Here is a 16,436-nt window from a genome sequence, read left to right as displayed (position 1 = left end):
CGCTGCCATCTTTAGACTCTGGATTCACAGTAGAAAATCATGAGCAGGTTTGGGAAAAGGAATTCTCTTCTTCGGACTGAGGTTCAATAAAAGAACACATTTCTTTGCTCCGGTGACTGGCTTTCTGGAAAACAGGATAAGCACGATGAGGAAGAAGCCGTCTGAATCCCGACCCCACCACTGCCTCGCTGTGTGACCTTAGGTGAGTTCCCTAGTCTCTCTGAGCCCCACATTCTCACCTGTTAAACGAGGCCGCTAATGCACCTCCCAAGGTTCTGGGAAGGAGCAAGTGAATTAAACACACGGACCCTTCAAACAGGGCCTGGTACTTATATGCTCAACCAACGTTAGCTACTATTTGGTTAAAGAGGCAGTTGTCTTCGGGGCGCCTGGGTGGCCCAGTCGGTTAAGCCTCTGACACTTGGTTTCGGCTCAGGTCCTGATTTGGGGGTTGGGAGAGGAAGCCCAGTGCTCATAGGGAGTCTGCTTGAGATTCTCTCTCTCCCTCTCCCACTGTCCCTTCCCCCAACACATACATGGGCTCTCTCTTTCTCTCTCTCAAATAAATAACATCTTTATATAGACTTAAAAAAGAGGAGCTGTCATTTTATGTAGTAGAGTAGAACTGGCATCATAGGGAAGACCAAGGACTTGGAGGTCAGAGAAAGTGGACTCCGGTACTCACTGACCTTGACTTTGGGCTGATTATTTTAACCTCCCTAAACCTTGATTTTCCTGTCCTGTGAATGAGGATTAAAAATGGTACCTACCTTGTAGGTAGCTAGTGGTTCTTCTTTTGTTTCACTTCAGTGAATCTTACCATTCTCATCTCTAATGACCTTTTACTTCCTTCTACCCCAGTCAGCCATTCCTATGGCAGGACTCTGTCATCGCCCAAACACGTGGCACCCTTGCCATTTCAATGTCAAACATCTACTCTCCACCCACCCCCTCCCATGTCATTGGCATATATAGTCTTAGCGCTACCTGTTTCCATAACCTAATCCTGCGGTCCAGCAACCTCCACTACCCTTTGGCTCAGGTCATGATCCCAGTATCCTGGGATCGAGCCCCACGTCAGGCTCCCTGCTTGGCGGGGAAGACTGCTTCTCTCTTTCCTGTTTCCCTGCTTGTGTTCCCCGTCTCGTTGTCTCTCTCTGTCTCTCTATCAAATAAATAAACAAACAAACAAACAAATAAAATCTTTAATTAAAAAAGGGGGCTCTACTATTTGCCTTCTACCTGTATGATAATGGGAATGATCAAACAAAGATGAAGAAATCAAATGATGATGGGGAAGGATGAGGATAGCCTCGTGGGGAAGGTCACCGAGACCGGAGAAGGGCCACGTGGCGGCATGGACATTGGCTAGGAGGAGGGAACACGGTAACATTGAACGGATACAAAAGGAGAATGAGGACACAGGTGCACGTCGATTCGCAGGTCTGTTTGTGAAGAGTCAGAAGAGTACTAATCAGGGGTGCCTGGGTGGCTCAGTGGGTGAAAGCCTCTGCCTTTGGCTCAGGTCATGATCCCAGGATCCTGGGATCGAGCCCCACATCGGGGTCTCTGCTCCGCAGGGAGCCTGCTCCCCCCTCTCTCTGCCTGCCTCTCTGCCTACTTGTGATCTCTGTCTGTCAAATAAATAAATAAAAATCTTTATAAAATAAAAAATTAAAAAAAAGAAGAGTACTAATCAGATGACCTCTGTTTTCTCCCAAGGGCTGTTTGGTTGGCGTGAGGCACAGAAGGGAGCCAGGGAGTTCATGCGGGATGGAGGCTTTGGCAGGTGAAGGCAATGGTTGTGGGGTGAGGGTTGGAGAAAAGTTGCTGAGGGAGGTTTAGGGAGGTTAAGGAACTTGCCGCGGCTAGCAGGAGGGGACTGAGCCCATATCCGAGGGGCACGAGGAGACTCGACCTTCCTTCCTTTGACGAATCTTTATCTGGTGCCTCACATAGGACATCTTTCAGAACTACTTGATTCCTACCGAAAGAGTCATCCAGTTCACTCTGATAAAGGCTCATAAAAAATATACAAGAATCAAACCTCTAGAAGCAATGAAGCTCCGTGCCAAATCTACTAGAAGTGAGAACGCAGAATCTGGGCCTTTCCCAAGCTCTCCCGTGGTGCTCACCATCAGGCAAGATCTGGGAACTCGAAGAGCAGGGGATTTGCTAGGGCGCCCAGAAGTGGCCCCCTTCCCAGTCCCCGTGCCCTGCTGCCTCCCTCTGCCCTGAGCCACAGGGGCGGGGCAGCTGACTTGGGACGGTTGGCATAGCCAAGTACCCACTCCCCATCTCCCCTCAACTGCTCTCTGCTCGGGAAGTCCATCTCCTCGCCTTTTGCCCAAGGTACTGCTGTTCATGTGCCCACTTTCCCAGCATTCCCTCCCCTTACTCTAGGACAGTGTCCTGGCCACAGACAGTCAGGGAACCCATAGGCAGTGAAACGATCTTACCAGTTGCCAACCCTCACTGCGGTACACTTGACTGAACTTGGAATTGTTTTTCAGGATTTACGTGTACTGTCATTTATGATTGAGGATGGCTTTAAGACGGAGAGCAAAGAGAGGTGTACCTCTCTCACAACAGCAACGACACGTGGGCCATAGGCCACACCCATACGTGTTGTTGCTGTTGTTTTTGGCCAAGGAACAATTTCAAGCATCAAGTTTTCAGTAATTCTAAGGCTTAACATTTAAAAATGTACAACCTATTCACAAGTACTTAGAGGAGACTTTATAATCCTGACTTTCATTAATTAGCAGGCTAGCAGAACTCATCCTCTCAGGTAGAGATTGGTGTGAAGCGTGACTCAGCCACGCTAAAGCTCTTGAACCAGCCCTAAATCCAACTCTTCTCTTGGCCATGACCAGTTAATCACCGACGGTGACTTATGGCTTGTCCGTTGGTCTGTCTTACACAAGGGCTTCAAACAAAATGATAATCCGTACCGTGTCAAAGATGTATTTTTACTATTTCCTTCTTCAACATTCTATTGTTTCCGGCACTCTCTCATTCATCCCTTCAACAAATACGTATTCCCCTCTGTGCCGGGCTCTGTTGCAGATGCTGGGATGTGGGTACACACCTCTCAGTGCCTAGGCTCGCAAGGAGCTAACATTCTAGTGAGATCGACTACTGCCCTCTCCCAACCTTCACACTAGAAGGTAAAGCCTTCCTCACGCCCATAGCCCAGAGCAGCCTGAGGCATACAAGATATCCTCCTCCCCAACGTCACTTTTTGATGGCTTACTGTGTGCCAGTCTTACTCTGTGTGCTTGGTGGCTTACTTTTAATGGCATACTGTGGCTAATTAACATTGGAATCTAGATCCTAAGCATTTACACGGGGGGGGGGGGGGGCACACTATCTTAGTCCTCATTTTACAAATGAGCCGACTGAGGAACGGAGAGGTTAAAGAAACATGCCCAAATTTCTGAGACTAGTACATCATGAACCCAGATTAGAACCACATTCCCATTTGGAAGTTCCTACTAACACCACTTTCAAATTGACTGTGGAGCCCAGAGTCCTGGCCTTTAGCCTCAGATGGCATTTTTCTGGGCTGCGGGAGTTCCGGGGTGGCCCTCTGTGCTGGGCTGAAAACTCAACATCTGGGGCAAGCAAACTAATCCGCATGAATTTGTTCGTTCCGCGGAGTCATCTGGGTTAAATCTTGCCCAGGTAAAAACTCCATAGAGCTGCTCAGATCGCAAAATGAGAAAATGGTAAAGGAAAAAAAAAGGTCAAGACATTTTACAAGGCACCAAGTACATGGGCTCTTTGAGACTAAGATGAAACAAATTGCAACTATGAAAATACTAAGTAATAGAAATCGGGGTCTTACCAGTTGAAGAGCCTTGTTTTCACACTATGAGCTTCTCCTCAAGTTGTGTTCCCAAGCTATAGGGACAAAGTATCAAAGGCAGAACCCCACACCCACTTTCACTTGCAAAGCTGGCATTGCCTAATCCACCATCTGGGGGAAAATAGATTTTTTTTTTCTAGAAAGGAGGAACATGATTAGAAATCTCCAGGGATCCAAATGCCTGCCCTTCAGTTTATTTTTAAAGATTATTTATTTCTTTATTTGAGAGAAAGAGAGAGCGTGAACATGAGCAGGGGGAGGGGTAGAGAGGGAGAAGCAGACTCCCCGCTGAGCAAGGAGGCCCATGCAGGACTCAATCTCAGGACCCTGGACTGACCGAGCCACCACCCAGGTGCCCCCCACCCCTCAGCTGATAGACACGGGGCATATTTCCTCTCATCAGATGGTACAAAAACAGAGAAGTTTCTGTTTTTAAGGTACCTTGGGGTCTCATTCCCATCGTCCAGGCAGCGTTCCTGACTTCCCCAACAGATCCTAGACCATCCGGCCCACGAATACAGCTGACGTCAGTGTTAGTAGGAGAGCGTCAAGTTCTCGGTAGTCAGACTTGGTGATAAACATTTCAGAATGTGTCTAGAAGTTTCAGAAATAGGATCACGCCTGCTTCATAATTTTGCCATAATGTGCCTGGCGTATAGTAGATGTTCACTAAATATTTGCTGCCTCGGGTTTGAACTGTATAGTCATTATGTTTGGGAGGTGAGGATTTCAGCCATCTGTGTTCTAACCAACTGTTGAAACAGGGCTCTGCTGTGTGTATGCACAGACATATATGGAAACACGGCTGGCCTAATTTTTCCTCTGAATCCAGTAGGAACAGATTTTTGAAAAAGAGTACAGGGGTGGGAATTGTCATGGGTTTCCCAAGCATGACATTTTTATGATTTACTCTTGAAGTCCATTCCGAATCAAACTCTGGAAATGACAAGAGTGGTTTTTTAATGGGAAGTTTGTTTTTGACATGAGGCTGGAACACGGTGCCTGACTTAGGGAGGTTACGCTGAACAGGCCCTTTGTGTACTGTATATTTAGTTCCGAGTAAAGGCAACTTCTAGCAATTTCTTTCAGGCATGGAACACTACAACTACAGACACGTGTGAAAATTCGTCCAGAGTACGGAATGCCAGAGGATGCGGACTTGGCCCCATGAAGCCATCAAATATATATTATTACAAATGTTTCATAGGAAAGGCAAATTTCGTAGATTGGGTTGTTCTGTTGGTGAAAGTGTACTTCAGCCAGTTGTCCCCCAGCCATTTACAAAGAAGGGAGTCTTGTTTTTCTGGTAGGCATTTGGCATCTAGTAGGCGATAATTAAATATTGGTTGGGTAAGTGAGTGAATGAAGAAGTGAATGAGCCTTAAGGGGGTGGGGGTCAGTTCAGCGGGAGGGGTGGTGGCCAGGGCGCAGGCGTGAGCCACAGACAGCCAGGCACTGTGGCGTCTTCAGGCACCCATGGGACCGCCTCTACGGTGGCTTTGAATTTTAATGCTTGGAGCAGATGGTTGGTATAGATTGCCCTTGTTTCCGCCCAGGAAATTGTCATCACTGCCAGTTGCCAACCTGTCTAGAGGATAGAGTTTGGGCCTGTAGGTATGTCAGAGAATTCTGTTTCCCAAGCAGATTATTTGGTGGCTGATGGCGAGGTGGAGGCAGGCTCCTGGGATTTTAGGCAACAGCCTAAATCCTTTTCCTAGACTAAGTCCAAGTCAACAGACTGGGGTGACTATTCGGGGCCAACTAACCCTGAATCATTAGTCTACGGAACACTGCAGCAGAACATTCCATCCCTCTGAAGCCCCACGTCTGAAGAGGGAGCAATTAGAGTTGGCACCCCACCTCGCGAGGTCGCGTGGTCAACTCACTCTTGACGACAGCCAATCGGAGGTGGTCCTCCAAGTATCTGGAGGCAATTTCCTTACCGTGGGCTGAGCTGGGAGGCAAGTCGCAGAGCGATCCGGGGCCTCCGGCTACCTGGGCAGAGCTGTAGTCCTCCCACACGGCGGATTCCTGAGGATAGGCGAAGTGTCCGTCTTGCTGGAGGAGACTTAGAAAGGGCTCATATTTCCCGTCGGGCTGGGGTTCTAGAACCATGTGCCCACTGGAGTAGGCGTGAGAGTAGCCAGGCTTTGAGGAGCCGGGGCTGCCCAGGAAGGGGTACTGCCACAGCTCGTCAGACGGATCGGAGGGGCTCCCCGCCGGAGGCACTGGGTACTGATCCGGCATCGGGACACCGGGCCCATTCAAGCTGCAGTTGGCGTCACCGTAAGCAAAAGATGCTTCTGGCTCTGGCTTTGTCCACTGGGAAGAGAAATGCCACTGATTCGGAGGCATGTCACTATCTGGGAAGGAAAGATTTATAAGACATGTTAGGGGCTTATGGTTTTCAAAATGGAAATAGCAGCATTTTTTCTGGTTACTATAGACTCTTTTTTAATGTGAAGAAAGTGTAGAAAAAGTAAAGAGAGAGAGCGAGAGAAAGAAAGAAAGACTCCTCCAAAACAAAAGAGAAAACAGACCCCACTCTTGACTGCAATACCCAGAGACCACCATTGTCTCCCTTTAGGCATACTTCTCTCTAGGATTTGCTTCTATTTAGGTCCACGTGGTTTTCACATCACATAGGATTTTTAAGGCTGCTTTGGCGTCATTAAAATATCACAGATAGGGGCGCCTGGGTGGCTCAGTGGGTTAAAGCCTCTGCCTTTGGCTCGGGTCATGATCTCAGGGTCCTGGGATCGAGCCCCACATCGGGCTCTCTGCTCAGCGGGGAGCCTGCTTCCCTTCCTCTCTCTCTTTGCCTGCCTCTCTGCCTACTTGTGATCTCTGTCAAATAAATAAATAAAATCTTAAAAAAAAATCACAGATATCCTTCCACAGCAACGAGTAGAGGCAGCAGCAGCACAGTGTTTAGTTAAATTAAAAACACTGTGATGAACATCTTTGCACCCATGTCCAACAAGCCCCTCAAGGAAACTTCTAGAAGTAAAATCCCTTGATTAAAAAGGTGATTTGGAAAGGAAGGAAGGAAGGAAGAAAGAGAAAGAAAAAAAAAGGTGATTTGTGTTTGGTTATTGCTGGTTGGTTTGATTTTATAGCTCGTGGTTTGAATACAACAACTAGAACTTTATAAAGGGTTTAACACTTGCCTGTGTATAACTCACTCATACAAGTCTAGAATTCGAAACCCCATTTTCTAGAGGGACCAGGGGCATGGACCAAATTAGCAAAGCGATTAGTCAGGGTAAGGAAGTGAGTGCTTGGACCTCTTCCTGCAAAAGCAAAATGCTTGAGGTCAAAGTAGTGACTCAGTTTCTTCTCCCAAAGTTCTTGCGGACTAGCAAGGGGGCATGGAGTCTCTTTTGCTCTCAAAGATACTTTTCTCATTGTGCCTAGGGTAGCAGCTGAAACCGAGTCTTCAAAAAGTCTAGGGCAGCTCGTGACATGGATGGATGTTTTCCCCATTCGCAACACCCACTCAGGCAAGAGGGGAGGAGGGAGGGAGCGCTGGCAGATGGTGCTTAAAGCCTAGAGCCTCTCATCTATGGAAGATAATGAAGGGGGGCGTGGGCGTGGAGACAAAGGAAGATTGGAGAGCTGGAGAGACTGTCTGGTTCCCTTCCCCCCACCCTCCATCCCACGTGTGCCTCTCGCAGCTCTCCCAATGTTCCACTTCCCTTGGTTTTGTACAAGATAAACAGATCCTGAGTGATCAGCACAGTGATACTGAAGCACCTCCCCCCACACACACCTGCCCTCCCATCACAGTTTTTCGTGTAATCCAGATGAGAGCAAAAGAAGTCCTAACCTACGTGACACAGCCATCCTACCCAGCATTTCACATCACTCGCAATGAGTAGGCAGCGAAGGTTGGCCTCTCTTGATGAAACCAAGGGCAAGGAAACATCTTAAGATTTGTTCTTTGGTGATGAATGCTACTTTTGAAAATTGGTATCTGCAGAGCGCTAGCCATGCAGGCCACTGTGTAGCACAAAATGAGCGGTTAAGCTGACTTAGTATATCACTAGGCGGGCTTCACGTTGAGTAAGAGTACTCTGCATGTTCTGAGCACAAGTTAGAAACAATGTGTAGCCCCACAAGTGGGCTGTTTCCATCCAAACTGGCCTTACAGATCTCAGATATACGACCTAGAGGCTGAATGCTTGAAATGGACAAGGCAGGGTGCCAGTGGCTTTTGAATATTTAACTGTTTCCTTTCCAGAATTTTCTTTTTTCTTTTCTTTTTTTTAAGCCTTCCAGAATTTTCCGATCAAAACATTCAGGGGAGTGGGTGGTGCGCCACTGTCCAAGGTCCATCTGGTCACTGAGTGCACCAGAGCACAGCTGGGATGGCAACACGAAGGAGACAGTGTCCCACATCCCAAATTCACAGCAACCCCACGGTGGGCCTGGGATGACTTGAGGAAAGTCATCTTTCCAGAGGAGACTTGGATGTTGGTGCCTCATGGAGTGGAGACCCTGAATTTGCGGGGAGGGGGGCACTCTTCCCGGCAGCCGTGCTCCCCTACCCTGTGAACCGTGAAGGCATTCTAAGCCACAGCCCCGACTGGCTCAAGGTGGCTGCAGCCGCTGCTAGAAGTGACCCTGGAGACACTTTCTTACCCAAGGTCCCCTGCTCTTAGTTACCTCCAGAGAGGAGAGGGAGGGAGCCCCAGGGAAGACTGCTGCTTTATCAAACCCCAAACTACATGAATGAATGGAGACCAGTCCAGGAACATTTTAGTTCTGGGACACTCAGGACAGCCTGGATTTTCCTTTCAAGTGGAATAAAAAAGGCTTCCATCCCAAAAGCTCCCAGCTCTGAGCATCTAGACCATGCCTCCCAGTCCCATCCCAGCCTCAAGAGAGTGCTGGGGAGGGGCGCCTGGCTGGCTCAGTGGGTTAAGCCTCTGCCTTCAGCTCAGGTCACGATCTCAGGGTCCTGGGATCGAGTCCCACATCGGGCTCTCTGCTCAGCGGGGAGCCAGCTTCCCCCTCTCTCTCTGCTGGCCTGTCTGTCTATTTGTGATCTCTCTCGCTGTCAAATAAATAAATAAAATCTTAAAAAAAAGAGAGAGAGAGAGAGAGTGCTGGGGAAGGGGAGAGTCCAGGGCTGAACCCAAGAGCCCACAGCCACAGCAGCCCTTGAAGGCTGATGTGGAGGGTAGATGGCGTGGAAGAGAATTTTCAGAAGCCACTGCTCAGTGATGACTTGAAGCCACTGCTCATTGCGTGTGCATTTCCAGGAAATGATACACCAGAGGCAGGAAGGAGCGATTGCAAATCCACAAGAGTTTTGTTTACTGAGCACTTATCCTGGGCCAGGCACTTGGCTTAGTGTTCTGCCCACCTGAGCTCATGTGATGCTCACAGCGACCCAGCCGACAAAATAAAGACTTGGAGTGGCTAAGGTGACTTGCCCAAGGCCACACAACGCAGCCAGCAAACGCTTTGGCTGCCTGATTCCAAAACTCGTGCTCTTAGCAGCTCTGTCTCCCCGGTATTGCAAAGAAGGCAGTGCGTGCACTGCGTGCTCTCACACACTCCTGCGGATGGACGTGTGTGTGGACAGACTGTTTCTGGGGGCAATTGGTACGCACCCTTTGATCCAATCATTCCCCTTATAACGATTTAGGGATATAATCAAGGATGTGTGCAAAAATGTAGCTATGAGGATATTCAAAATGATATTTATAATATAGCGACAAATTGGTAACAATTTGATGTCCAAAAATTATAATAGATTTGGTACATCTATAAAAAGGATACGCTGGAGCCATTAAAATGATGTTGTAGGGGCGCCTGGGGGGGACTCAGTCAGTCAAGCAGCTGCCTTCAGCTCAGATCATGATCTCTGTGTCCTGGGATATTTACATGTATAGATACAAGCGTGTGTATGTATATACACACACACACACACACACACACACACACGACTTATGTATAAAATGGTGTCACGGTATAAAACTTAGCATGTATGCATGAACACCCGTGCTTCTGTCCTGAACGCTTGTCTTTGTTTTCTGATTTTCAAAAAATAACAGTACTTTTGTGATTAAAACATTTTTTTTAAATAAAAACTGAGGAAACCCCTTGACTCTTTGGATCGGAGTCATGGTTGTAAAAGACCAATCCGTAACGGCCGGCTTTCCTTCCATCCATCCTTCCTTCTCGTCCTCCTCCCCTTCCTCTGTCTCTGCCTTTAATACAAATCCTGCTTTATGATGAAGGGAAAACCAAGCACCCTGCGAACACTCACTTCTTGCACCATGACAGTCCAACCTTCGGCTTGTCTGATCTGTACGCACTGACTCTCCCTTCTCTGCCTTCTTGGCTAGTGGCACCGGCCTCTTATTCATTCACCCCAGAAACAAAGAGGATATTGTTTGTATTAGCTGAGGTTGAAACAACACCAGGAACAGAAGGACAGCTTACAGGACACGGTCCTGTTCCAGGGTGTTAGGGCGCCCTGCTGGGTCCCACTCCCCCTTTACATCGCCTTCTGGGGTACCCTGTCGTTTGCTGATTATCCAGAGCCTTTTCCTGGGTGGGAATGAAGATGAAACACAGAACATGGGCAGTTTTTGAGAGTGGCTGAGAGCTCAGGATCGGAGTCGAACTGGCTAGCCTCAGTTTTCTTCCCAAGATAATGGGTACAATGCAAGTTAAGCAACAGCTGGTGTGAGGATTCAATGAGCTCATCCTGTGGGAGCCCCCAGCAAGGCGCCCCGCACACAAGACGTGCTCCATAATTGTTACCCTTAGCTAAAGTCCTTCTAGGTGCTCAGGAACACACTCACCCTCTCACCTTCTCACAGCAGCCCTTTCCTGGGACTGGAAGACCCTGTCTTCTGCCTTCTGAAACTTCTCTGGTTACCTACTCTGAAATCCTCCATGTCCTTTTAAAAGGGAGATAATTCAAAAATGCCTTCAGCCAGGGCACCTGGGTGGCTCAGTGGGTTGGGCCTCTGCCTTCGGCTCAGGTCATGATCCCAGTGTCCTGGGATAGGGCCCCGTATCGGGCTCTCTGCTCGGCGGGGAGCCTGCTTCCCTTCCTCTCTCTCTGCCTGCCTCTCTCCCTAATTGTGATCTCTGTCTGTCAAGTAAATAAATAAAATCTTTAAAAAAAAGAAAGCAGAGCAGCTATTTAAAAAAAAAAAAAAAGATGCCTTCAGCCTGTGTTTTCTAAAGTCCAGCCAGTGTGAAATATACATAAGTAAATAAAAAAATAATTTGGATTTGGGGGAAAACAGCCAGGAAATTCGATGGCATTTCCTAGCCACATGGGCCTCTGTATTTGGGCTTTGCATATCTGGCTTGACAGAGCGCCCTTAGAAAGTGGCCGAGTCGTAACAGGAGCCTGTGAATGGGGGCCTGTTCTGTTGGGCACACGGTTCAGCCAGGGCTTGGCGGCCTGGGGCTGGCCTGCAGGGACTGAGAGGCTGCTAACGGTCAGTAATGAAAGGCCACTTCATGGATTTCCCATCATTTCCGAAGCTGTGGGGCTCTCACATAACCCGTCTTGTGGGAACCGCTGGGGGACGGGCCTTCTTTCACGGGGCCTCCGTGAGGCAACAGAACTTACGAGAGATTGACCCTTAACCGTGCTGAGAGGCCTCGAGGAAGACAGGCCTTCCTCTACCCAGTCAGCTGGCCCAAACTTTGCCCCACCTGGCCCGCCTCTGTGAACAAGACATCTTCAGTCAAGGGACCTGGGAGATTTTCACAGGGTAAATGCAACCCGGAGAGTAAGTGGACAAGATGGCTGCCTGTCTGTTTGGCCTGGGAAGGTTGACTTGGGCAAGAAGCAGGGCCACGACCAAGTTCCCTTCACGCACGGGACCGTCACAGAAGAGAATGAAGTCAGAAGGCATAGGAAACCATATGGCCGCCACATGGCAGAAGGCCCTAGAAAATGCGTAGGCTTCCAGGAGGGGCTCTGTGATCTTAGTGCTTTGAATGCAGGCCCCGCTATCGCTCTAGTCACTCAAAAACACGTCAAGATTTCCTACGACCACACAACCAGAACGAACACCCACATGGCACTATGTGCCAGTGGACATGCCCGATCTCACGGACTCCTCCTATAGTTAAATAATACTCAGCTATAGAGAGGAGGAAGCGGAGGTACGGACAGAGGAAGGGGTGTGCCCTGAGATCACGTTGTTCATAAATGGTAGAGCTGGTTCTAAAGCCACATGCCCCACTCTCCTCGGTGACCCCATCTACGGAAGATATCTGAATCACGATTTCATCCATTCAGACGATATTTACCGGGCACCTTCCATGTGTCTTGGGAAGCAGCAATTAACAAAGAGGCCCTGCTACCAGGTGATTCAGAGTTTAGAGGATGGGAGGAGACAAGAAAGAAAACACGTAAATGTATAACATACTAAAGTAAAATAAAATAAAATAAAAATAGTGTAAGAAGACAGAGGGTGATGGGGGGGGTCTATTTTTTAAACAGATTGTGCAGAGGGGGCCTGGCTGGAGAGGTGACATTCCGATGGAGAGCGGAATGGAGAAAAGGGGAAAGTCATGCAGTTATCTGGGGAAAGAGCATTTCAGGGAAAGGGATGGGGAGGTCCAAAACTCCTGAGGCAGGACTGTACTTGGAGTGTTCTACAAATAGTAGGAGGCTAGATTGGATGAGATGAGGATGGGGTGGCTGGATATGAAATCAGAATGAAAACAGGGCCCCATGCAAGACTTTGGATTTGATTCTGGGTGAGGCAGGAAGCTACTGGAAGGTTCTGAACAGAAGAAATATAGGACGAGACTTTTCTTTTAGTGATACCATTCTGACTATCTTGAGAACAGACAGAAGGGGATCAAAGATGCAAGCAAGGAGAGCAGTCAGGAAGCTACTACAAAAATCCAGGGGTGAGGGTGCCTGCGTGGCTCAGTGGGTTAAAGACTCTGCTTTCGGCTCAGGTCATGATCTCAGGGTCCTGGGATCGAGCCCTGCGTCGGGCTCTCTGCTCAGCAGGGAGCCTGCTTCCCTTCCTCTCTCTCTCTGCCTGCCTCTCTGCCTACTTGTGATCTCTGTCTGTCAAATAAATAAATAAATAAAATCTTAAAAAAAAAAATCCAGGGGTGAGATGACAGCTTCCTGGACCAACACGATAGCAGCAGAGGGGGGCAGACATGGTCAGAACGTGGGTATATTTTGAAGGTAAAACTGACAGAATTTTCCAAAGGACTGGGCATGGGGTAGGGGACGAAGAGAGGAGTTGAACATGACTCCCAGTTGACTGGAAGGATGCAGCTGCCATGTGTTGAGACGGGGAGACAGTGGACAGAACAGGTCAAGGAGTTTAAGAGCTCAATCTGAGCCTCACTGTTGGTGATCCCTAGTAGACATGTGAAGGGGTCAAACATGCAGCTGGATAGACAGGACTGAAATGCAGTCTGGGCTGAAGGTAATGCACTTGAAATTGATACAGATGGTACTTAAGACCAAGAGAGAGAAGAGATCACTTAGGAAGTGAGTGTGGATAGAGAAATTGTCTGCGACCCGAACACTGGGGCCTCCAAACATTTAGAAGCTGAAGAGAAGAGGACGTCCAGCAAAGAAGACTGAGGAGTAGTAACCTGGGGGGAAGGAGGAAAACCAAGGGAATGTGATGTTATGAGATCCAAGTGAAGGAGGCATTTCTTTTTTTTTTCTTTTAAGATTTTATTTATTTATTTGAGAGAGAAAGCGAGAGAAAGCATGAAAGAGTAGAAGGTCAGAGGGAGAAGCAGACTCCCTGCAGAGCTGGGAGCCGGATGCAGGACTTGATCCCAGGACTCCGGGATCATGACCGGAGCTGAAGGCAGCCGCTTAACCAACTGAGCCACCCAGGAGCCCAAAGGAGGCATTTCTAAGAGGGAGGAGCCACTCACTGCAGCCAATGTCGCTGATGGATCAAAAAAAAAGATGGAGACAGGGAAAGACCATTGATTTGGCAGCTGGAGGTCACTGGCTAACCTCAGTGAGAGTGGTTAAAGAGTCATAAGGACGAAAGCCCGAGTGGAGTGAGTTCCAAAGAGCAAGAGAGGAAGAGGACAGAGTGCACGTGGCGCCATTTTTGAGTCTCGCTACCAAATGGGGCAAGAGGCCAAGAGTTGGTTTTATTTTGGGCTGGATTTTATCAGGCAAGCGGGACAGAGGATGTGAGGGACTATAGGTAGATGGCACTGAATCCAAGCCAGTGTGTTCAGAACTCAGTCAAAGCCACATAACCCAAGTCCATGCCCGTGAAGAGCTTGGGATTCTGATTCTTCCAAGGAGCGGATTAGATCCTCTGAAACTCACTTATCCCATTTATCAGCTGTTACTACACGTTAAGTCCCCCCAAATGACTCAGTCAGTCATTGCTGCTCCTGCTCTGAAGCACTCACTACCCTCTTGGACATCACGTCCCCACCCTCCAGCCACCCCATTATGCCCGTTGCAACTGCAAACTCTACATCATTTCCTTCAGTGGCTGCTGCTACCACGCCCCCTTCCACGTGTTTGCTCAACTCACAAGAGTCTCAGAAAATCATTATCACCTGACAGGAAAAATAATTTCTAGGACAAAAGTAAATTCTGCAAAGGCGAATACATCGGATATGCACACCAACTCCCCATTCAGGCCCAAAGAGCGAAGCTGGAGTGATGGCTCCTGAAAAGAGATAAGATCGTCCTCCACAGGCGGATATCGCCCATCTTGGCATCTTTGCATAAAGCGAACAACCATTTGGAGGCCTGTACATACTCCGGCGGCAGCCGGGTATTCAACACGGGTGCTGGGCAACTACAACTGAGAGTTCTTGAAATCAACCAGACCCCGGTCTATTGCACATTTCCAAATGGTGGACGGACTCCCATTCATCTCACAGGGTGACTTCTCCATGAGGTACAGCAGGTTCAGTACCTAGGGCCCACGGATACTTTTAGGAGCCCATGAAATGCTTTAACATCTTTTAAAATTAGAAGAAAAAATGAATATAACAAAACAATGAATACATAAAAAGAATCCATCTGAATTAAAGTTGTTTTTATACTACGGCAGTCACAATGTGCTGTTTTTCATAATTGTACTGAGGAAGAGGCCCGGAAGTGTCTAGGGTCTGTGAAAGTCCTACTACAGCCCTGCCAGCTTAATTTTATAGTTTTCCCCAACCCTGGGTATTGTGATGAGCACTCCTGGACTCATCTTTCTTGAAATAATTGTTTGGAGATGGAAGAATGCTAATTTATTCATTTATTTTAGAGAGAGAAAGTGTGCACGAGTGGAGCCGGGCAGAGAGAGAGCGAGAGAATCTCAAGCGGACTCCTTGCAGGGCACAGAGCCTGAGTTGGGGCTTGTTCTCAGGACCCCGAGATCATAACCTGAGCCCAAACGAGGAGTCGGATACTTAACCGACTGAACTACCTAGGCGCCCCAAGAATGCTTATTTTGTATTTTTAAATTACCAAACAGCGTGTGCAGTTGATGTCCTAATGCTGTTAAGGGCGGGGAGAGAGGTGGTTCCCGAGACTCCTCATGGACCCCTCCGGAGCCCTGCCCTCGCTCACCAGGTCATCTGCTATTGGTTGAAGGGAGGTTGGGTGCACCTACAGGGGACATGCGGTCAGGTCAGTAGTAGCAATCATAACACATAACAAAGGCTGGGACACGTGGGTGGCTCGTCTTCAACTCAGGTCATGATCCCGGGGTCCTGGAATCGAGCCCCCCATCGGGCTCCCTGCTCGGCGGGGAGCCTGCTTCACCCCTTGCCTGCCACTCTCCCTGCTCGTGCTTGCATACTCTCTCTCTCTCTCAATCTCTGACAAATAAATACATAAATAAAGATCTTTTAAATAAATAAATAAATGACGAAGGCTGATAATAGCAAATAGTCATGGCTCTCTTTTTATGTACTAAGCAGTGAACCCAGCATTGAACGCAATTAAGGAAATCATGAAACAGGTGACCTAGTTGGATTATGGTGTTGATTTTCACACTAAACTTCCAAGAAATGGGTGCAGTTTCTCACTCACTCAAGGCATGACTTGCCTTCCCAAATACACACACGTCTCAGCGCATCAAGGGCAGGGGAGAACTGGTCTTTCCGTGGTAGCCTTGACCGAGAATTCCAGCCTCCTCCCTCCCAACATGCTCACCATTCCTCAGCATCACGTCTGGGCTCTGGGTCGAGGGGCTCAAGCCCTGGGGGCTCCTGACATTGCGCAGAGCTCTGGAGAAGTGTTCGTCCACCACGCTGCCGATGTCCCCTTGGAAATAGGTGAAGAGGACACACCGGGAATTCCACTCCGTTTTTATAGGTCTCTGCAGCTGGACACCAGTCTTCCCCATCTCTTCCATGGTGAGCAACACAGGTAGGTGGGGGACAGCTGCGGATCAAACACAAAACGTCACTGGGACATTTTTTTCCAAGGGGCTTGGCTGTGGTTGGGATGAGAGGCACTTTGGGGGTGCTGCCGTGCCACGCGGCGCTGGCCTGGGGACCAGGTGCCAACCCTCGTCTGACCCGCATTCTGGGAACAAGACAGAGCTCTACAAAGCGCCGA

General features: G+C 48.6%; 1 protein-coding gene across 1 annotated transcript; it reads right to left on the bottom strand.

Moving 5' to 3' along the window:
* Positions 1-83: 83 nt before the first annotated feature.
* VGLL1 (vestigial like family member 1) lies at positions 84-16,230 on the bottom strand. The gene is made up of 3 exons (XM_045994653.1): positions 16,029-16,230; positions 5,815-6,234; positions 84-124 (listed from the first exon to the last, which is right to left on the bottom strand). The coding sequence occupies exons 1-3, from the start codon at positions 16,228-16,230 to the stop codon at positions 84-86; spliced, it is 663 nt and encodes a 220-aa protein (XP_045850609.1).
* Positions 16,231-16,436: the final 206 nt, after the last annotated feature.

This window comes from Meles meles, chromosome X (assembly GCF_922984935.1).
Source record: "Meles meles chromosome X, mMelMel3.1 paternal haplotype, whole genome shotgun sequence".
NCBI classification, from domain to species: domain Eukaryota; kingdom Metazoa; phylum Chordata; class Mammalia; order Carnivora; family Mustelidae; genus Meles; species Meles meles.
The sequence above is the reverse complement of the archived record's forward strand: the minus strand, read 5'-3'. Positions and strand labels throughout refer to the sequence as shown.